The 23,196-nt window shown below is 43.6% G+C and overlaps 1 protein-coding gene across 5 annotated transcripts in view; it reads left to right on the forward strand.

The window, feature by feature from the left end:
- The window catches only part of Sidt1 (SID1 transmembrane family member 1), an 86,049-nt gene that overhangs the window by 57,618 nt on the left and 5,235 nt on the right, over window positions 1-23,196 (forward strand). For 4 of the 5 annotated variants that reach the window (XM_028752410.1, XM_028752411.1, XM_028752413.1 and 1 more), the window contains 14 exons: window positions 518-561; window positions 4,865-4,936; window positions 6,641-6,786; window positions 7,493-7,566; window positions 8,733-8,799; window positions 11,043-11,116; window positions 12,044-12,167; window positions 12,371-12,488; window positions 14,585-14,721; window positions 15,418-15,526; window positions 18,440-18,454; window positions 19,330-19,406; window positions 19,937-19,983; window positions 23,051-23,156. In XM_028752410.1, coding sequence (XP_028608243.1) covers window positions 518-561; window positions 4,865-4,936; window positions 6,641-6,786; window positions 7,493-7,566; window positions 8,733-8,799; window positions 11,043-11,116; window positions 12,044-12,167; window positions 12,371-12,488; window positions 14,585-14,721; window positions 15,418-15,526; window positions 18,440-18,454; window positions 19,330-19,406; window positions 19,937-19,983; window positions 23,051-23,156 — 1,210 coding nt within the window. The remainder of the gene's footprint in view (window positions 1-517; window positions 562-4,864; window positions 4,937-6,640; window positions 6,787-7,492; window positions 7,567-8,732; window positions 8,800-11,042; window positions 11,117-12,043; window positions 12,168-12,370; window positions 12,489-14,584; window positions 14,722-15,417; window positions 15,527-18,439; window positions 18,455-19,329; window positions 19,407-19,936; window positions 19,984-23,050; window positions 23,157-23,196) is intronic. The other variant, XM_028752412.1, reaches the window with a different exon arrangement.

Genomic DNA, 23,196 nt, shown 5'->3' on the forward strand with positions numbered 1-23,196 from the left:
AACTATCTAGAAGAGGTATATTCATAAGACAGATGTTAGATTGGTGGTTCCCAAGGGGCAGGGGAAAGGAGAGAAAAAAGAGTAATTGCTACAGATAGACAGCTTCTTCAGAGGGGGCCATGAAATTGTTCTAAAATTAGATCCTAGGGACAGATGCATAAGACTTTGGATATATTAAAACACACTGAATTGTGTGCTATAAAAGATACTTATTATGATGTAAGTTTATATCTGAAAATGAATGAGCATTACTAAATAATGTACGTGGCTGAGAACGGAATTACTGGATCATATGGTCAGTCTGTGTTTGGCTTTCTGGAGAATCGCCAAATTGTCTTCCAAAGTGGCTATGCCGTTTGAAATTCCTACCAGTAATTTCTCCAAAGAGCCATTTTTAAAAAATCTTAGAAGACAAATTTTCAACAGAGTATAAAGGAAGATAATACATAGGCTGACTCCTAATAGGATGTGTACGTGTGTGTTATACATATGTATTTGTGTGCATGCTTGCTTGCAGGTTTCAGAGGAAATCCATTGACGGAAGCTTTGGCTCCAGTGATGGTAAGAGATTCCTTGATTAATTCCCAATCCCTAATGGTGTTGCATAGCGGAGCCACATCCTTTTTGGTACCTTTTGTCTCTCTTCTTTTTACCCCCTTGATTCTTATCCCAGAGCCCTCTCATCCACAAACCTTTTACAGAAGACAGAACTAGCAAGAAACAATTTATAGTTAGTTGGTAATTATTGAGATATGGATCCCACATGGAGACTCTGTACCAAGAATGCCTTTAATTATTCATAGAGCACTTGCAACCGTTCATCTTTTCAGAAGTTGTCTCAGCCCTGGGATGGAACTGCTCACAGTTTCTGTTTGTATCTGGGGAGAGAGATTTTTGTATTCCAAAGCTTGCGAATAGCAGTGAGAATGTGTTATGTTAACTTTTATGCAGTGCACTTTTCCTAAATTGAGATAAAAAGCTTGCTTTGTGTGTTTGTTGTTTGTTTGTTTAAGCACATGGAAAGTCAAAATATTTGAGACTAGCAAGCACGATAAAAAAAATGTAGTAATTGAAGAATCCAGAGTAATTAGATATCTAACCTGTTCCTCCTCTCTGAGAGTTCACCAAGGATTTCAATTGTCTGATATTTTTATTAAAACTTAAAGCTTCAAATGTGCTCATTTTGACAAAGCCCAGGTTACCATGAGCTCCTTCGCTGTTTGGGAAGGAGTGAGAATTGAAAACGCAGAGGAGATGGACTTCAGTTGAAGTCGGGTGTAGCCAGTGGTTAGTTCTGTGCTTTTCATACTTGAGTCCACAGAGTCCTGGAGTGATACCAACTCAGCCTTCACCCAGCAGGATTGTGTCCCTTTGCTGGAAGACTTGATGGTGTTTACATTTGTCTTCCTTAAAAGACAGTTTTTCCAACTCCCCCACCCCTAAACACTTTGTTTTAATAAACATTCATTTGCCAATATAAAAGCCTGAAAAAAGACAACAACAGAAACCACTGCTCTCACTGTTTATAAAATGCTTCAGTTCTTTTGCCTGGAGTGCATCTTTTCTACCACATGTCCCAGGTTTTGCAAATAAATAAATAAATAAATAAATAAATAAATAAAAGATAGATAGATAGATAGATAGATAGATAGATAGATAGATAGCCCTTTAGTACTTGGGCCCAAATCCAGTAAGTTAGATTTCATTAAGTGCCCTCTCAATGTATAAATGAGATAATTTTGTGTTTTATAATCACTAAAGGAATTCCATGTTCAGAAGGGGCCCTTAAACTTCAAAGCGTCCATCAGGCTCGCAGCAGATCATTGCTGAAAGTCAGGTACACTGAAAAATAGCAAAGAGCTAGAGGTGCCTTTGGATGACAGACAAAACTGAGTGATCGTAAGGACTGGAGGTGTACTCATTGTTTTCGTGTGGATCCACAGAGCAGTAGCAATCGCTGCAGGATATGCCTTGGGCCCACTTCCAGACCAGAAGCTCCTACATCTGCAAATTGAAGAGGGTAGCCTTCAGAGTAGATGGCATACAATGTACTAGTCTGCATCTCTGCTGGACCTGGCACTCTCTATTTTACTCTAAGGAATACTGGGGAGATGGATCAAGGCTCACATCCTCATGGGGCAATGTCAGAGGAAAGCCCCCACCCCAAATTTCTTCTCATGTTCTCTTGTAGACTGTATCATATGTCACTATATAGAGGTAATTTCGTGGCTGTGGGTGTTGCTCAGAGCACCGTACTAGCTTGCTCCAAGCCCCAGGTTAAATCCTCAGCACCATATGAACCAGTTGAATTGGCGCATGCTTGTAATCCTAGCACTTAGGAGGTAGAGGCAGGAGGGTCAGAGGTCTTCTAGATCATCCTCAGGACTATATAGTGAGTTCAAGAACAGCCTGGGATGCATGAGACTCTGTCTTAAAAGGAAAAGCAGGTTAAGTAAATGTACTTTTAGAATTAATGCTATGTCTTCTCTAAGACCATATTTTTTCCAACATCAACATTATTGACATTACAAGAGTCATAATTCTTAGTTATTCAGGATTCACCATATTGTGTTGGATTAAAGTTTCCTTGCAACAACTAAAAGTGTCTTGGCCAGACATGGCCAGAGACCTTCTTAGGGTAAAGTTGGAAAATTTCCATGCACCAGCTGCATGAACAGGTTGAGGATACATAAAGAAAACAGATGTTTTCTTCAGTTCAGGAAGTAGAAAGCAGGTGTGCTTGCCACAAACAGCTTTGAAATAGGGCGGAGATAAGGAACCTTGTGGACGAGAAGCTACAGGCCAAGATGGCACCACCTCTGATGTCCTATGACCAAGAGTGAGCCAAGACCTAACCAACCAAAACAAGAGAGTGGCCAGCTCAGCCTGCCAGGTCACAGAACCACCTGTGACCTTCAGGATTATGAAACTGAGCCCAGTGAGATCAGCCAGAAGAGCGAGCCAGAGAGGAGTGTGCTACCCTGAGACACTCACAGGAGGAGCCTTCAGAGGAAAAGGAGGCTGTAGAAACGTTTTTCCTATCAGCAAGACCAAGAGTCTATGAGGAACAGGAATTCCATGATGCTCAAAGTAACAGGAAACACTCTGAGGGCTGGGCTCAGAGCAAATGCTAAAACAGCAGGTTCTCAAAGGACAAGAAATCCCATGAGATTTGACATATGTGCTGTCCACTCACTGGGAAGCTGGACACTTTGCTTGCATGAGGTCATTAGTTTGCTGCATGTTTTTATGTATGTGTGCATGTGATGCATTTTAAATATATACAATAAAAGTAAATTTTGCAAAAAGAAGGTAAGTTTTAGCAGACAACAGTACGATGGGTCGCTCTTTCCATTGTCTGGCTGGCTGGGGAAGCTTCTAGATCTCTCAGCACTTCTATTTTATCATCTTTAAGATGATGACAATAATAGCTTGTACCTCTCAGGGCAGCCGAAAAGACAAGAGTGTCTGACACAATTCATTCTCTTTGGTCTGAGGGACTGGCAGCATCGGTCACAGCAATCACAGCATCAGGAGCGGTGGTGGCTCTGCTCATTGCGGTGCTTTTGGTCAGCAGGAACAAGAGCATCAGCCAAAGCCTATGTTATAATGAAGCCAAAATTGTCCCAAGTCACAAGGAGACAGCCAAGCATCTTCACACAACATCCTCTGTGCTCCAGATTTGGTTCTTAATATTTAAGAGTCTAAAGCTGAGAACACAGTTCAGTGATAGTGTTTCCCTATCTCATGCAAGGCCTTGGGTCAGGTCCCCAAAATACATGTATGCACCCCCCACACCCCCACACAATGTGTCTAAATCAATTTGTCTGCTTTGAACTTGGGTGTAAAGCATGCTCAATGTCGACGTCATGTTGTGTACTTAAAGGTTAGTCCAAGGAAGTTCAGAGAGCCGAGCTCTTTAAATAATAAATATATCAAACCCAGTAACAACACCAGGGAGTATGCTTTCTGAAGATCAAAGTCCCCATCCTTCGGGCCCTAGGAACAGCCTTGCCTGCTTGCCAAGACCACGGCATTAACTCTAAGTCTTACTGGGCAGCTGAGACAGCTCTGAATGGATTCACCAACGGGAGAAAGTCACTTCAGCTTAAGTCTGTCTCCCGTCTGAAACGTTTGAACTTGGCACATAGTTACTGTCTCCTGTGGGGAAATCAATGGGGACACAATGGGTTTGGAAAATAAAAACACAGACTGGAGCCTGGGGAGTTCAAAACTATGACTTTCTGAGGGTCCCTCAGTGGGACAAAGCCCAAGACTGGGATCAAAGAAGTTTGCTGTGACTAGGGAGTGTTCAGAGCATTTGCCTCTGTGATACATTTAGCTTTTACATAACAATGAATTACATTTTCAGCAAAAATTCTGAAATATATTGAGAACAAAAATGTTTCCAAATATTAGGTGTGTTCACTGAAAAATACTTTCCTGCCACATCATGTGACATGAGTTGCCTGGGGATGTGGCTGAATTGCAGAGAAATTGCATGCAATATGAAAGGCCCTGGATTCAGTTCCCCAAATCATACAGGAACAAGAGAGAGAGAGAGGGAGGGAGGGAGAGAGGGAGGGAAGGAAAGAAAGAGGGAGGGATGGAGGAAAGAAGAGAGGGAGGCAGAGAGAGAGACTGAAAAGGAAAGAAATGAGGCCACACACTATGATACAGAAAGAGGTGACAGGCTAGATTTGGCCCTGTCACCCACAGTGACAATACCTGTATAAAAGTGGAAAGAAAGTCACATTTAAAGATTGCTGCTTAGCGACTCAGCTACTTCAGGTCAAGTCGTTTGACTTTAACAGCTGAGGGTAAAGCTTCCTTCCCTCTTTCTCGTTGTTTGTTTTCCCTGCAGGCTCTGGAAATATGGCTGTCTCTCATCCCATCTCTGCCAGTACGCCTGAAGGGAGCAACTATGGGGCAATAGGTACTTCCCACAGTGAGTCCTTTGGTAGGACTCTTTCGTTATTCTGCAGAGAGGCCGCTCTGTGCCGGAAGAGACGAACTGATTGGATAATCTGGAACGTTCCTTCCAGCGTTCTCTATGCTTCCATTGTTCTGTGTCTTGGACCTGCTAGCTCCCCTCGGGCTGAACTCACTTCAGTGGTTGCCATCAACTTCCAGTTTGGGACTTGAAACTTTTTTTATCGTATTTTTATTTTATTCATTGGGTGGGGGAGCATGTGAATATTGGTGGCCAGAAGACAACTTGAAGGAGTTCTCTCCTTCCACTGAATGGTCCCAGAGACTGAACTTATATCAGCAGGCAGCAAGCACCTTTTACTCACTGAGCCATCTCGCTGTCTGTCTGTCTGTCTGCCTGCCTGCCTGTCTTTCTGTCTGTCTGTCTGTCTGTCTGCCTGCCTGTCTTTCTGTCTGTCTGCCTTCTCTCTCTCTCTCTCTCTCTCTCTCTCTCTCTCTCTCTCTCTCTTTCTCTTATTTGTTTGTTATTGTGTATACCATATGTGTGTACAGTGCACATGTGCTGAGGTCAGGGGACAATTTCTCTAAGCAAGTTCTCTCCTGCTGCTCTGTGGGATTTGAGGATCAAACTCAGGTCATCAGGTCTGCACACAAAGGCTCTCTACCCTCTTTGCTATCTTGCCAGCTCCCCCCACCCCCGGAGCTGAATTTATGGCTTGAAAGACTTGGTGCAGCCAGCACTGTCAATTGAACAGCCACCTCCTTGGGTGTCTGTGGAGTGAGAAGATTCAGGGTGTGAGAAGACTAAGGCAGTGCAGCAAGTAAGCATGGTGTAGCCGAACAGTCCTTCACCCCAGCCAAGGTCACAATGACCCTGGTCAAGGCCACTAAATTATTTACGGGGCAAACCTAGATGCCATTAAGCAGCCTGAAAGGAAACCGAGTTCCCCCATTCCTGTACAGGAGGAGTGCACGGAGCCCTGCCATGGTGACTGTTGGCTCGTGAACGGTGCACAGTAAACAGTCCGCAGGGAGGGACTGTAACTTTGCTCTGTTATTCTGTAACTTGGAGCATCTGGGCTCAGTGTAGGCTACTTATTTTTAGTTCTGTAAGAACAGATTTTTTTAAAAAATCTGAACAGAAGAAATAAATCAGAAGGTAGTCTCAGTTCATGTGCTCAAGCTGCACAAATCCCATCTGCTCTAGAACATTCATGGGAACAGAAGAATCCTTTCCGAGAATACTGTTTTTATTATATAATGATAGAAATGTCATGTGGGAGATTTCTCTGGATAATTATTCCATGTGAAATGTACAGCAGTTGGATAGGTATGTGTTTACCCACATGTGTAATCAAAGCTATGAATACCTCTGCATGTGTGTAGCTATACGTTGTGTTTGTATTTTAAAATTTGAAACATGAAATACAAGAACAATGTTATTTCTGCATCCAGATATCTACAGAGAAGATTCTATTGTAGTCTTTACAGTCAGCCCTAGAAACAGACAAATTCAATATAAAATGGAAGAAAAGAAAAATTGTCGTTCACTTGAGGAGGTGCAGCCCAGGTGCATGTCTTGTTGGTAAAGAGTTAATTTGGACGAACATGGTGTTTTCTAGAATGAGCAAGCACTGCACTTTCTGCAGAGGAATGGGCTCTATGGACCATTCTTGGCTGTTAAAGGCAGAGGAGTTTTCTGTTTCAGACGAGTCGAGTTCCAGTCCTGGAAGGCAGATGTCTTCTTCTGATGGCGGCCAGCCATGCCATTCAGACACAGACAGCTCCGTGGAGGAGAGTGACTTCGACACCATGCCAGACATCGAAAGTGACAAAAACGTCATCCGGACCAAGGTACCAATATGCCCTGACTGTCACTGATGGAACAGAAGGAAGTTTGATAGTAAAATAAACCTCACCAGTGCTTCCACCTCCTTATTTTTTTTCTTGAAGGGAAGCCAAGTCTTCTGGAGGGTTTAGATGAAACATAGCTAGAGCCCAAGACGATAATCTCTTTATCAGAACCTTTCTTTGGGGTTGGGGGATTAAAAAAAAGACAGAGCATTTCATGTTCTCAGCACCCCAAGTATCTGTGAACAGAAAAGTATATAGGGACCCAGATGGAAGATGAGATTCACCTCAGGGCTGTCCTGGAAAACTTCCCCATTTCTATACATGCCATTCACTGAGAGCAAAGCCCATTTCTTTCTGTAACAAGCTTAATATAGTGTATTTTACCTACCAAAAGATCCGAGTATATCACACAGTTTCAACCGTATGCAACTCAGGAACTACGAAGTGAGCAGGTCTGAGAGCTGAGAAGTCAATGTTTGCAATGTGTGGAGCATTCGGTACTTGATAGGGTTCTCACATCAGCCGAGGAGAATGGTAGTGCTTTTATTATGGAGTCCCGAGAAAAACAAAATTAAAGAAAACAGCTTGATGGATCATTTCAATCCCCAGTGAGGAGTAAATTAATGAACTTTCTAAAGTTCTCCTTTGTGTCCTATACAAGAAAAGCCAAGCTCAGATTTGCATTCTCTTCCCATTGATGCCCTAGATGTTCTTGTACCTGTCAGATCTGTCCAGGAAAGACCGGAGGATTGTCAGCAAAAAGTATAAGATTTATTTTTGGTAAGTAGGTGACCAGCAAAGTCATGGTTTCCTTAAAAATATTGACTTATTTAAATCTATGTATTTGTATGTACATGTGTACTGCAGTGGTGGAGATCAAACCCAGGACTATGCACAGGATAAGGGAGGCAAGTCCTTATCACCGAGTTACACTCTCAGCCCCTAAACTCTTTAAACTTCATCTTTTTTCTTTGTAAAAGCTAAAACCACTTGTATCATAAGGAGTTGGTGTTTAATAAGCCATAGATATGGATGACGATACCTCCAACTTGAAACACAAAAGACCTGAAATATGCCCGTATCTGTGGGCATGTCCTTCCACCCAGTCAAGGGGCCGAGCTGCGTAGCAAGGAGCCTTCCTCTGCTCAGAAAGCTCCAGCCGACTGTGGTCCTCTTGTGAGATGCCCCTCCATTTTTACTTTCTGAGGACTCCCCCTACTTCTGGATGCAGACATTAGAATGAAGCCAGGAACAAGGGAGACAATGGAATTTCACAGCTGAACTGTCATTTTGGAATTAAGTTTTATTGAAGAGCCTCTACAAGGTATCTGTCACTTGTTACTCACTCTCTACGCACATTTAACCTAACAGTGCACTAAGGGGATAAGATGGTTATATATGAAGTTGGGTTTAGACTGCTTTACAAATGATTGTACAAAGAAGGAGGAGGAGGAGGAGGACTTCAACTCATTAAGTGCCAATTGGTGAATTTTAAATACATTATTTCAGCTCAGGCACGGTGGCATTGTCTGTAACCACAGCTCTTGAAATCATCATAGGTTCAAGACCAGCTTTGTCCACATAGCAAGTTCTAGGCCAGTCAGGGCTACCTAGCAAGACTCTGTCTCCAATAAATTAGATAAATGAATGACTTAATGATTTCAGTTATCAGTGCAAGGATTCTTTGCTATAACCAGACCAATAGCCGTAACCAAGGTGAGTTTGTTCCACTTCCTTCTGTCGCCTCTGTTCAAAATTCTGTCTGCCAAATGTGCAAAGGCACAGGAAGGAGAGCCAGACTAGAGAAACAGGTGCTACTCTATCAGTTCCTAGTTGCTTTTGCAAGCTAACTGTGGAGATGTAAGGTGGAAATATTCTTTTCTTAAAAGCTGATCAGAGTCCACCATTATGTTGGAAGTCACTGTTTGTGGTTCCTTCTGTCATAGGAACATCATCACCATCGCTGTGTTTTATGCACTGCCTGTGATGCAGCTTGTCATCACCTACCAGACGGTAAGTGCTGCCCTGCCCGGATGTCCAGCTTCCATCGAAGGAAAGCTGCCGCTCTGGATTACAGGGAAGAGTTTAGCTTGGGATCAGCTCGTGTGCGTGAGCGTATGTGTGTGGAAGAGCAGTGTATGCTCTTAACCACCGATCCATCCCTTCAGTCCCAAGAACTAGAGTTTTGGTTGATGGTTCTTTTAGACAGGATCTCTCTGTTTTGTTACTGGTTCTCCTGGAACTGGATATGTAAACCAGACTTTGCCTCTGACTCCCAAGAGCGGAGATTAAACGTATGTGTCACCAGCCTCCAAGAACTTTTTTTGTTTAATAACTTCCCATTTTGGCACTAATTAGGCTTCTCCATTAACTACTTCATCCCTAGGATTGTTTCCATTTATTTCCCAATTGTTTTACCACAAAGGGACCTGGTACCTTATATTGTTTACCTATATAAAATCAATCATTCAGCCATAATGTCTGTCGATGGCACCATTATTTATCATTCTGAGTATGTGGACATCCGAAGACAATGAACAGAGTAAATAAAGGTCTAGGCTAACGGTCTAAGGCTGTAGCTCAGTGTTTGCCTAAAATGCATGAAGCTGTGTTCTACTGCAGCGCCTCATAAGCGGGTTCAACATTTCCATAATTCCAGCAATAGGAAAATGGAGGCCAGAGGATCAGAAGTTCAAGGTTTTCTCATATAGAGAGTTCAAGGCCTGTCTAGGCAACATGAAACCGTCTCAAAAAGTAACACAAAATAAAATCTCCAGACTGAACAAAAGAAGCTTGAAGTCTAATTTAGCCTGTACCTCCTCACTGGGGATACTCTGTAAAATTGTAAACATCTTCCCAAGGGGCTGGAGTGATGGTTCTGCAGTTAAAAGTGTGTGTTGCTGCCGGGCGGTGGTGGCGCACGCCTTTAATCCCAGGCAGAGGCAGGCAGATTTCTGAGTTCGAGGCCAGCCTGGTCTACAGAGTAAGTTCCAGGACAGCCAGGACTATACAGAGAAACCCTGTTTCGAAAAAAACCAAAAGAAAAAAAAAAGCATGTGTTGCTCTTGCAGAGGACTTGGGTTCCCAATGCCTGCATGGCCACTCACAACTGTCTGTAACTCGAGTTCCAGGGGAATCCAGCACCCTCTTTGTACCTCCATGGGCATCAGGCACATATGTGGGACACAAACATACATACAAATGAAACACTCATACACATACATCTTTTTCAGACATTTAAAAACAGTTTTGTGGAACTAACAAAATATTAAGTCAACAACAACAAAAAATAAAGAGTGATAAATGAATTCATACTAAAATGCCTTGAGAATGTCCACTGCCCCTTTATAGAAACCCTGGATCCCAGTCACTGAAGTAGGAATTTAATCGAGGTCCAGATTTCTAAGTAGAAATTTTCTAGAAATTATGAGAGTTGAGAAGGCCAGTTTAGAATGACATGTGGATAAGCACATTTTTTTTCACTGTCCCTTAATTTTTGCTAGGCATTAAAATCACTTGGGGCACTTTTAAAACTCTCAGGGTCCTGGGTGGTACCCCACACCAAGTAGATCAAGGCCTCCGGAAGGAGAGACATGCACCAGTATTGTTTAAATCCTCTCTGATTTCTCTGTATAGCCAAGCTTGTGATGTAAAATACTTAGTCCATTCATACCCATCACAGAATAAAGACGAAGTCTCCATGAGGTTTGAATGCCACTGTTTCTAATCTAACCATTCTTAACATACATGAACCCCATCAGAAGCTGCAGTTTGTTATGATTTAGGCAGGTTCTTGAAGGGGCAGGGGATAGATAAGGAAACCTAGATATTTCCTCACTGACTGCTTGGTGGGGCACTCAGGGAACGGGGCATCTCCATTTCCTCCCAGTGTTAATCTAGGGAACAGGATATAGCAAGACAGACACATAGCAAGACAGCCAAAAGGCAGGTTCCAATGTTAGCATCCTTTCATAGGCCTTTTATCAAAACAACAAAAGACCCATATGTTGTTGAATTCCATCTTGAGGCTACCCAATAGACAGCATACTTTTATCTAAAGCACAAATGCCGCCAGAATAGGGAGTGTGTGTTTGCTGTGTAATGGTGGCAGGTCGTGCCCTACCTCCTGAAGAGGAGGTGGGTTACACTTTAGCTACTGGCAGGAAATCCCTGTGAGCCCTTCCTATTCTTTGTGACTTTGGGCAGACTCATAGGATAGAGAGAAGTCACTTTTCTTCTTTCACTTGACTTTATAGGTGGTAAATGTCACTGGCAACCAGGATATCTGTTACTACAACTTCCTCTGTGCTCACCCCTTGGGCGTCCTGAGGTAAACTCAGCCCTCTGGCTCCTTGTGAAACATTAGAGATTCTTTCTAATTTGATTTAAGTTTGAACACACACAACAACAACAACAACAACAATAACAACTGTGGAAAACTACCCTGGTCAGGGCAAAGAGGAATTGAAGCCAGATGTTGAGACAGGATCTGCTCTCCTCCCAGGTAATATTTCTAAGAATGACCTGTTGAGGATTGGGCAGTGAGGTTTTTAAAAGCCAGATCACTAGCTATAGGTGGCACATGCCCATGAATAGAGTTGGTGGCCAGCTCTCATTTAGTATGTTAAATGACCTCACAAGGTAGGTATTATTAGTGCCACAGTTTTTAGATAAGGCTTAGATAGGTATGGATTTGCTGAATTCTGGTACCTTAGTTCTTAGTGATGTCAGAGGTTGTCCGAAAGCCTGACTGTCCTAAAGCCACCAGAACTGGGTGAAAGAAAGTATCTTCCTGAGAGATAGGAACATATCTTCTTTCTACAGAGCAGAACCAGCTTGATTTCCTGAAAAGGAAGCCATGGTCTGTGGTATATATGTGCTTATACTGAAATCCACAGTTGGAGAGCTGAATATTGACACACTGTGAGTCCGTCTATGAGAGTCACAGGTAGAGCTAAGATGCTCATTCATCTCTGGACCAGCTCTTTCTCAGAGCCAGGACCATGAGGACAAGAGATGATCAAGCAGGTGTTAGGGATGCTAAGCAGAAATCCCAGAGAAGACAGATGTTACATTAAGTCAAGTGAACATCTTCAAATCAAGGAGTTAAATCAAAGAGGATTTCTAGAGGCTGCCCAATGCTGAAGTCCTAGTGTTAGTATAGAAAGACCGAAATATTGAGTTTTTCCGCCCACTTTTGGATTCATTCTGAGTCCCCATGATGGCTTTCACACTCATTTCTCACTCATCCCTATAGCGCCTTCAATAATATTCTCAGTAACCTGGGCCACGTACTCCTGGGCTTCCTCTTCCTGCTGATAGTGCTGCGCAGGGACCTGCTCCACCGGAGAGCCCTGGAGGCTAAAGACATCTTTGCTATGGTGAGGAGAGAGTGGGACAGATCAAAGGCATGAGTGGGAAGGACTGCTTCCACGTAGACCACAAAGGGGAGGGATGTCTGACTTGATGATGAGATGGTGAACTGTGCGTAGAGCCACTTGAGGCCACCATTTAGGCTTCATGACTCTGGATGTGTCTCTGACTAGTGTCTTTTTATTAACAATCCTTTCTCCCTTTCTTTCAGGAGTATGGTATTCCCAAACACTTTGGCCTCTTCTACGCTATGGGGATCGCACTGATGATGGAAGGCGTGCTCAGTGCTTGTTACCATGTCTGTCCTAATTATTCCAACTTCCAGTTCGGTAATTAGAACCTATATTGGTGACATAGATTTGAGTTACTGGTGTCTTATCCTGGAACCCTTCAAAAACATCAAAAATTCATACTTGCAAGAATGTAAAGGCATTTGGGTTGAGCTGACACGACCTGAGTGTATCTTGTCACTGAGCAAGGTTTCTGCATGTTATACATTTGTTCTCTTTGACCAGCATTGAGTCTGGAAAACACTCTGCACTGCATGCTGATGTCATGGTGAGACGCAGAGTCAGGGGCTAAGCTAAGAAGCATTACCCTTCAGACTTCTCTCCATGTAACTTATTTACTTAAGCAGTAAGCCTGCACTGGGGTGAAAGTCATGGTAAAGTCAATTAAGAGTGGACTAAATGATAAAACCATCACACTGTCTGACAGCTTGCTGTCTGGAAGGCAGGGGGAGAAATGCCTTTGCAGCTGGCTTACCCCAGCTGACTCTACATCTCCGGGTGACCTTTTCCATGTCCCTAGCCTATGTGTTGGTTTTCTCCTGAAGGTAATTTCTCTCATGCTAGTAAAGGTATCCATAATAGAGCTTAGTTTCTCCTTAGGTCTTAGGTCTCCTTCTCCAGGTTCAGAGCAGGTTCAAGATGGCCTGGAGGAACTTACAGCAAGAAAAAATCTTCAGAAGAAGCCTCAGGATAATGTCCCCTCATATCTCAGTAGCCCAAACAGTAATAAGTACATTCCTGAACCATTCCCTAGGTGCCTGTTATCTCAGATCTAGGATGCTACATCTATCAGCAATGAAAATGGATTAACTTTGGACCAATCAGACCTATCCCTTTCAAGAGCTTTCCTGAAGCCAAGAGGCTGGAAGGAAAGTTATAAATTGAAAAGATGGTAGATATAAATTTAGCGTTAAAATGTAGCATAAGAATGAAGAACAAGAGTGGTGGAGTCTGCCTGTAAACAACACTCCCGGGAAGCTGAGCCAAGAGGATCTCTAGTCTAGACTACAAATAGTGAGACCCATCTAAGAGGCACAGCAATAAGATAAAAATGAGGAAAACAAGACCTGTACACTGCCACCCACATTCAAAGATAATGATTTCTTTTGATCGGTTTGGTTTGGTTTTTCAGGGCAGGGTTTCACTATACAGCTCTGGCTGTCCTGAGTCTCAGTCTCTAGACTGGGTTGGCCTTGAACTCACAGAGATTTGCTGACCTCTGCCTCCCAAGTGCTGGGTTTGAAAGTATGCACCACCATCACACACCTCAGTAGGTCAGGCTTAACCTACTGGCTTGTCCACCTTCTGTTTTCTGTTTAACAAGTTTCTCCCCAGAGTGTTCCTACCCTGGGGAGAGCCTTTATTTCCCACATCAACGGTACAATCAGACATTAAAATGTTTTGCTGACGTTTTGAGTAGTACGAGCATCACACACTATTGTTTTACTTCCTCTCTCTGGAACGGTAGAACAGCTTGGCTGTATATAATGGGTAGCTATTTTCCATCAGTAGGCTATTATGCTCTGAATAGAGATACAGCAGTGAATCTGGCTGCATCTCAGAGTACTGAGAACAGCTTCCACTGACACTCATCTTATTGTCTCTCTGCCTGAACTATCATCATTAAAGGAGGTTTTTTTTTTGTCCCCGTTGTCAAATATAAAGTTTAGAATGTACATACCCTTTACAAGTGAGGTAGCTATTTACTTACCCCATTCGATGTTTTCCTTCCGCGAACCAAAATACACTGGTGGATGGGGACGGGTCAGAAATAGAAGATACAGGATCTTCCTAGAGCAGTGGTTCCCAAGCTTCTTAATGCTGCCACCCTTTAATGCAGTTTCTCTTAGCATGGTGACCCCAACCATAAAATTATTCCTGTTGATCTTCATAGCTGTAATTTTGCTGCTGTTATGAATTATAATGTAAATATCTGTGTTTTCTGACGGTCCTTGAGAGTTGTGACTCATAGGTTGAGAACTACTGTCCTAGAGGATGCTCCTAGTAGGGCTGCTATGTTAGAGACTTCTATACATTAGCAAATATTCCACTAAGCCACGGGGTAGGTGGAAGTTAAAGGAAAGCCTGGAGTGTCGTTGCCAGGTACCCACTGAGCTTCTTGACTTGTTCCCCAGACACTTCCTTCATGTACATGATCGCTGGCCTCTGCATGCTGAAGCTCTATCAGACCCGCCACCCGGACATCAATGCCAGCGCCTACTCTGCCTACGCCTCCTTCGCTGTGGTCATCACACTCACGGTCCTCGGAGTGGTGGGTCCCTCTCCATCTGCCTTCAGTTCAGCCCTGATAAGTGTCCCCTTGGGGGAGGGGGCTGCAGGCCTGAGAATGGGTGTAAGGCATCCACCCGAGCATGAACAATCCACCAATAGCGACACACCACCCCCCAAAATGGCTATCAAGTGCCAGTAGCTCCTCAGCTAGGGGTAAGGCCCATGAGCCCCTCTCCATTTTCACTGGAAGGCTGGGCTGGTTTGACCTTGAACAGGTCGCCACAGCTTCAGTGAGTTCATGAGTACAACAGCCATGTCACGTCCTGAAGACAGGAATTCCCAGCGTGCCTTGCTGTCCACCAGCTCTTATATCTTTGCCTTCCCCCACTTCCGTCTTGTTCCGTGAGCCTTAGGGGTGGTTTGATATAATGTCCCCTTTAGACTGAAGCCACACAGTTCTCAGCATTTTGGACCAGTTATGAGTCTCTTTATCTGCTGCAGCCTGATGCAGAAAAAGAAGTATTTCTGGCCATGGTTGAGAACAGGACTTACTTGTGGGTATACGTATAAATATTTAGAAGATGATTTGTCAACATGTCCTTTAGTAATGGCTAATTTTGTTTTTGCTTTGTTTTGGTTTGTTTTCTATGATCAGTCTCAATAAGAGTCTCTATAATGATTCTACAGAGTTCTCTGGGGGGAATCCCAGATCACACTAACCCCATCTTTATTCTAGGTGTTTGGAAAAAATGATGTGTGGTTCTGGATCCTCTTCTCTGCCATCCACATTCTCGCCTCTCTGGCACTCAGCACCCAAATCTACTATATGGGCCGTTTCAAGATAGGTGAGTGAACACACACACTGACTTCCCTGGGGAAGCAAGCCCAGGGCTGTCACTCATCCTCAGTGAAGGTGGTACTGATCATCATGAACATGGGCTCTGAACTCCCTGCTGTGTTTGCGTGTCTCTAAGAAGGTCCTCCTCATGGGATCTGTTAGCCACTATTTCTGTTTTCAGCTGAGAGATGTATCTTCCCACATCTCAGAGCTGGGGCACACCTCTACCTGCTGGTTGCAAACACTCTGCAAGCCACCAAAAGTTCAAAGGGCATTAACTCAAGCATAGTGGCATGTGACTTTGATCCCCACACTCGGCAGGCAGAGTCAGGCAGAGCTTTATGAGAATGGTCTGGTCTACACAACAAGTTCCAAGAGAGTCAAGACCACATAGAGACATCCTGTGTTAAGAAGAAAAGGGAAGGGTCCCGAGGAGAGCAGTGTGCTCAGTATTCCACAGGCCCTACACAGAACTTTTCTCCATCTGCACCATTCAAAAAGGAGCATTTCTCCAATGCTAAATGGTTGCCAGGCATGAATCACGCACTATTTCTAGATATGAGGACAGAAACTTTCAAGACCAGCTTCCCTTACTGTACTACTTCCGACAGGGTGGACTGGGTGCTATGTGGAAATTAACTTGTCATCTCCCGTCAGTCAGCCGTCATACACTGGAGGAGGTTCAATATGCTTCAGAGTATTTTTAAAATGGTTTTAGCATATTGGGAGTCCTACTTTTAAAAACTGGTTTGTATATTTCAAGATAAATCATAGACCTGCCCCTAATATTGGCAGAGCCCAGGGAAAGAATGTAAATAAAAACTCACCAACAAAATATGTGAACATTTCAAGCTATAAATCAGACACTAAAGGATACTAAAAATAAAATAACAAATAAAAGAGGAATGGATGCAAGGTTAGAGAAAAGAACGGGTGGAGAGAGAAGGGGAAGAGGGAGAAACGGGTGAGCTAGGAAGAGAACTCAGTGGTAAAGTAATCTCTAGTGAATCAAGGAAAGGAGGGAGGGAGGGAGGAAGAGAGGGAGAGACGGAGGGGGAAGGAAGGGAGGAAGGGAAGGGGAAGAAAAGGAAAGGTGAGGAGAGGAGAAGAGAAGAAAAGAGAAAAGGAAAGAAAAGAAGAGAAAAGAAAAGAGGCTTTCATTATAGCCTAGAAGGGTCAGGCTAAATTTAGAATTCTTGGTCCCTCAAAAGAACAGTATAGTCCATATCTGTTCTTCCTACCTCTGGCTCTGTGGTATGTCTCAAAAGATTTCAGAGAGACTTAAGAAGAGCCAGTGTCCACTTACATGCCACAGAAATAGCAACAGCTTGGTCATTCTTTGTCCCTGGAAGGATCCACTAATGGAACTCTGGCTTCAGGAAAACAAATGGGGAGGAGGCTTTACAGGCTCTGAGTACCACAATCATCTTATACACAAGGAATAATTTATATGAGGCTCAGGCAGCCGTTTGAGAGGGTCACGACAGGAGACAGATGTTCCCTACAAAGATTGATGAGGATTTCTTGATAAAGTGATGATTCACAAGACATACATGCTGAGAGGTGATTAAGGGAACTCTGGGCAACCTGGGAGTAACAGTGGTGAAGCCCTTGCCATCCTTAATTCTAGAAGGGCAGGGATAAAATGGCCCCTAAAGCCTGTTACAGAGAGGAAGGCCCTCTGCAAGGAACTTTGGTTGCTACATCAAAGTTCAGTGTGATGCAAGCTCACAGGGAGGTCTCCTGAAAATAGTGCAGGGTGGGGGGTTTCTTTCAAGTGGGAAGGGTACCTGGAAGATGGAGTTTAGTTTTCAGTTCTGTCCCCAGGGAACTGTCCCCAGGTGGTTATAGATTTAGCAAAATGAAAGCTTGCTGTTAGAAATAAAAATGGCAGATCTGTTGAAAGGTAGCTAAGGGGGATTGCCCTTCTACCAGCTTTAGTAGGATAATTTCTGCATCATGGCCACAGGCAGCATGGTGGGACTCTGAAGGGAGAGACAGAGCCTTCAGTTCTCAAGAGCTACATTAGCAGAGTCCTCACTGAGGGCCAAGACTGTATCCTGAAAGGTGATGGCCCTCAGTTCCAGAGAACAAAGGGGGCTTACAGGTTTTGCAGAGAAGGAATGGGAAATCACGACATGGGGTCTAGCTTATGTGTCAGCAATTATCAGCCAGGAAGACACTAGAGAAAAGCAAAGTTCTAAGTTGGACCTGGGTGTCACAGGCGAGGCTGGGTTCGCAAATGCAAGAAAGAAGGAAATGACAGAGCCACAGCAGTCTTGCTTCTGCACTGTCCTAACAGGACATAGGAGAAGGTGACCTGTGCCCTGATACGGGGGTAGTTGGGCAGAACAAGAGGATCTGTGACCTAACAGCTGTTTCGTTTGCCAACAATTGTGTTTAAAGTCGGTTCCCAGGCCAGAAGTCACATTAGCAGTGTCTCAGCTATCCCCACCCATTCCCCCCGCCCCCCCACACACACACCTTTCCTGCAGTCCTCAGGAAGCACATAGGTAGGAAAGGCAGTGGTGGCAATGCAGAGCATGTTACAAGTGGACAGAAAACCACTAAGCCACTTGTCCCATTTACTACTGTGTCCCTTGTCTCAGACCTGACAAATTAGACCTTGTGGATTGTTCACGAGAGCAAATGGGTTTCTGAAAAGGGCTAGATAAATATAGGCTGGAAGAGAATGGGCCCTCGGTTTATTCTTTAGGAAGGAGCTTTCTGAGTGTCTGAGACAGGCAGAGTCCATGTCCTCCATGGGGTGTGGGTGGGGAGCGAACGTCACTTTTACAAATACTAAGTAAAGCCATCGTTTTAAGAAAAACAAAATAAAGCAAGTGACAGCTCACCTATTGGCTTCCTTCTTACAGACCATTTCTCTCTCTTCTTTCTTCTCTGCTTCCCACTGATTCAGATGTGTCTGACACAGGTAATGTTCTACTACCCTTTGTAGGGATCTAAACTGTTCATAGACCCCTCTGGCTGTCTGCCAGCTCTGCCCCCTTTTCCCTTCTAGATCAGGCAGGCTGCATGGGAGGATGATCTGGAGAAAGGCTTGGAGGCCAGTCTACATCCCAACCCACGCTGGGGTGGGGTGCATCACTACTGGGGTCTCGCATAGCCAGGCTCCTTGCTCTCTGTTAAGTTCAGCCGCAGGCTAGCCCCCAGAGGAAGAAGAGCCCCCAGAGGAGCTGTGGTGCACTCTCAGCAGTGCTGGCTCTGAGTACACTCAGTCTCACCTTTGAAGTCAGGACATGAATAGCTCACAGGAAGATAGTCACCTTTGACTTTGACTCTGAGGGGAGCAACTAGAACGCTCACATGGAATGCCTTCCATTCCAAACAAGACTTATGTGGAAATACATTTTAAAAAAAACTTTTCCTGTTTTTCTCACTCTATCTTAACTTTCATTCCTTAATAATTCTTTCTAAACATTCTTAGTACCTCTTGGTTCAGAACTCAATAACTCATCACTGCAGTGAAGATGAGATTCCCCATTCCCAGTGAGCAAGTGTTTTAAGGCAGGTTTGAGGGTCCTATTACATCTCTGCTGATAGGAAACCCCACTAGAGTGACCTGTAAACAAGCTTAGCTGACGGAAGTAGAAGGGTGACAGCTGCTTGCCATTCATGTCCCTGGGGAGCCTTTCTGCCATGTAACACATGCACATGGTACACCCTCCAAAGCAACATCGTTTTCAATATCATACACTTATACTGGAGCTCCTGTTCCCCAGTCTCAGGTCATTTCCTGGTATATGTATTTTCTCTGTGTGTTTTCATGGTGTGATTGTGTCAACACAGATCTGGGAATCTTCCGGCGGGCTGCTATGGTGTTCTACACGGACTGTATCCAGCAATGCAGCAGACCTCTGTATATGGTACGTGCATGTTCCTGTGTTCCTTGGCCATCTCCCATAACATGGAGGGACAGTGGGAGGGCCAGGCTTGGGGCAGTGACTCAAACCTCCAGAATCCAAAGGACCAGATGGCCTGAGGTGGCTGCCTTCCAGTCAGCGGGGAATCATATTGCTTACTCTTTTTAAAAAGGGAAGATTTTTATAAGTGGTCCTATTTTTATAAATTAAATACTTTCTAGTCTGTAAAGAAGATAAAGGAAATATATATAAACATACACACACCTCGTACTTTTTACATGGTGTATATGTTTTAGTCTTATTTTCCTTTTTGAGAACTTTGCCGATGATCACTGTATCTATATCATGCCTAACTCTTCCTCTACCTTCCCAAATTCATGATCTCTTCAACTATTATTGTTACACATATATGTATAGCTACATACATAGGTACACATGAATATGCAACCTATCAGGGCTATTTAGCATTGCCGTATGTACACGTGTCCAAGACTGATCACTTGGGATCTAATACTCTCCTTTCTCTTTTCCAGGACAGGATGGTGTTGCTCATTGTGGGAAATCTGGTTAACTGGTCCTTGTAAGTAGAATTACGGGAGCTAATGTTCTTATCATTATTGTTATCTGTAATGCAGTTTAATGGGTTTTCTTACTGTCATTTTACAAGGAAATCTGAAATTGAGGAGACAGCTAAACTGCTTGTCCCAGAGACTTGATAAAAAGGTATCCTTCTTGCTGGGCAGTGGTGGCAGACGCCTTTAATCCCAGCACTTGGGAGGCAGAGGCAGGCGGATTTCTGAGTTTGAGGCCAGCCTGGTCTACAGAGTGAGTTCCAGGACAGCCAGGGCTACACAGAGAAACCCTGTTTCAAAAAAAAACAAAAAAAAAAGGTATCCTCCCACAAACAAACAAATAAACAAAGACACAGTAGTAAACACTAGGAAGCTGGAGAGATGGCTCAGTTGGCAAAGGCACACTCTGTAAGGCCTGACAACTTGAGTTCTCTCTCCAGAGCCTACATGGTGAAAGGCAAGAACCAACTCCACTAGTTGTCCTCTGACCTACACATGTGTGCGCACGTGAACACACACTGTGATATGTTCATATATACAAATAAATAGCTAAATAAAATATTTTAATTAAATATCAGCACTAGGAAGCTCTTGTATACTAGTGGGGGCTTCCTCTAAAACCCCCTGCTTTGCTGAGCACACTTTCTTGATAATTGATGCATTTATAGAATTTTCTCAACAAGAAAAATACCTATGTGAACAAATTGATTAGATGAATGGATGGATAGATGGAAGGAAAGGAAGGAAGGGAGGAAGGGAGGGAGGGAGAGATTATGTCCATGAGGGTAAAACTGCAACATAATTTTAAATTATCTTGTAGAACTTTGCATATGACCGTTGAGGAAACATTAGTTTTTATAAAGTTCTTCCTTCCTTTGTGGTGTGTGTGTGTGTGTGTGTGTGTGTGTGTTCGAGAGCACACGTATGCACAGGTTCAAACACCAGGGAGCTCCCTCTTGAAATCTGGGGTGTCTTTCTCTATTGGTCTCCACTTATTTTTCAAGAAAAGGTCTCACACTGAACTCGGAGCTTAGTATTTTGATGAGACAGCCTGGCCAATGAGGTGCCAGGATCTCCCTGTCTCTGTTCTGGCGTTAGTGGTGTGCTCTGCCATGCCTGGGGATTAGAACTCAGGTCCTCATGCTTCTACAGCAAGCACTTTACCCTCAGAGCCAGACCTCCATCCCTCAGCTGCCCATTTTTAAGTTGTATTACTTGGTTTTTGTATGATTGTTTTGTGAATTCTTTCTATTTGGATAATGTTTTGTTTTCTTTGCTGTTGATACAATAAATCCAATGACAAAAAGCAGGGAAGGGTTTCTTTCAGATCACAGTTGTCCATCACGGAGGGAAGGTTATAACAGGAACTAAAGGCAGGAACCTGGAGACAGGAAATGAAGCAGCTTCATGGAGGAGCAGTGCTTACTGACTTACTGACTTACTCAGCCTGCTTTTTTATATACAACCCAGGGCCATTTGCCTAGGGAATGACACCACCCACAGTAGGCTGGGCCCTTTCACAAGCTCTGATCAATAAAATGCCCTACAGACTTGTCCACAGGCCAACCCAATGGAATCGCTTTTTCTCAATTGAAGTTCCTCTTCCCAGATGGTCTTATCTTATATCAAGATGACAAAAACAAAAAACAAAACAAAACAAAAAACCCAAACTATCCAGGACAGATTTTAGCCCAAAGTAATCAATCCAGAATTGTTGACAACCACTTTCTCTCCTCTTCACTCTGTGAACTGTATGCGACATAGAAGCTCTTTAGTTTGATAAAATTCTTCTTGACAGTTTTTACTTGTGTCCTAGAGTCAAGATACAGTTGTTTGGTTTTGTGTTATCCTGTGTCATTTTTTTTTCTTTTTGAGACAGGGTCTTGCTATGTAGTCCTGACTTACCTGGTCCTCACTATATAGACCAGGATAGCCTCAAACTTTTGGCAATCCTCCTGCCTCAGCTTCCAAAGTGCTGAGATTACCAGTATATACCATCCATCACACTGTACGTTTTTAAAAGTTTATTTATTTTTAAAGAGGAAAAAATCTTTCAAATAAGGAGATGAAGAAGAGTTACAGCCAAGTATGGTGACATGGGTTTTTAATCTCAGCACTTGAGAGGCAGAGGTCAGCCTGGCTACAGAGCAAGTTCCAGGCCAGCCAGGGATACACATGGAAACCTTATCTTGAGGTGGAGGGGTTACAAATATTTTGTTATACGAATAGAATTTAAAACAAACTTAAAATTAACCTTCAGACAGAGTAAACTTCGGTGCTAAATTAAATATGGAAAGCTGGCATAAACTTGTAACATCTGTCAAGCTAATTACTGAGGTAATCCTACCTGCAGTTTTCTAGTCTGATAAACTAATAATCTTTTTCCCCCCCCCAAAGAGTCATTTATTTTATATATGTGAGTACACTGTTGCTGTCTTCAGACACACCAGAAGAGGGCATCCAATCCCGTTACAGATGGTTGTGAGGCACCATGTAGTTGCTGGGATTTGAACTCAGGACCTCTGGAAGAGTAGTCAGTACTCAACTGCTGAGCCATCTCTCCAGCCCCTGAACTAATAATCTTAAATGTAAACAAATGAAGTACATCCCAGGGGTTCACTTATTCCCGACAGTGCTGTTTATAATCATGAAATTAACGGATTCTGGGAAAACCATTTCACCCAGAGAGAAAAAATGGCTCTTCACAGTGCATTCACCTAAAAGAACTTTGTGAAGTCACTAGAAATGAATGTTCCAGCAAAGCTGAAATAAATTAAAAGTTTTATTATTCATTAAGTTGTATAATTGTCACTCAGCATCTAAAGACATTTCAGTTAGCAGAGGACCACATGTACATACATGGTGGTCCCAAAAGATGATATGGCCAAGCGACATGGTGGTCATCTTGGCTTGTGTAAATTCATTCTAGATGTTCACACAATGCCAAACGCACCTACTGTGCATCACATGCCTGTGTTTTAAAGTGTGTTTTCAGTGAACTCCCCAGCAGTGGTTAAGGATCCACTCATGGCACCCCCTTTTACCTGCTCCCAACACCCTATCCCACATCCACAGTGCCTTCTTTGGATTGATCTACCGGCCCAGGGACTTTGCCTCCTACATGCTGGGCATCTTTATCTGCAACCTACTGCTGTATTTGGCTTTCTACATTATCATGAAGGTGAGCACATGTGAGGAGCTGGCCGCACCAGGGGGCCTGC

The sequence above is a fragment of the Grammomys surdaster genome, unplaced genomic scaffold (genome assembly GCF_004785775.1).
Source record: "Grammomys surdaster isolate TR1022 unplaced genomic scaffold, NIH_TR_1.0 125901, whole genome shotgun sequence".
NCBI classification, from domain to species: Eukaryota; Metazoa; Chordata; class Mammalia; order Rodentia; family Muridae; genus Grammomys; species Grammomys surdaster.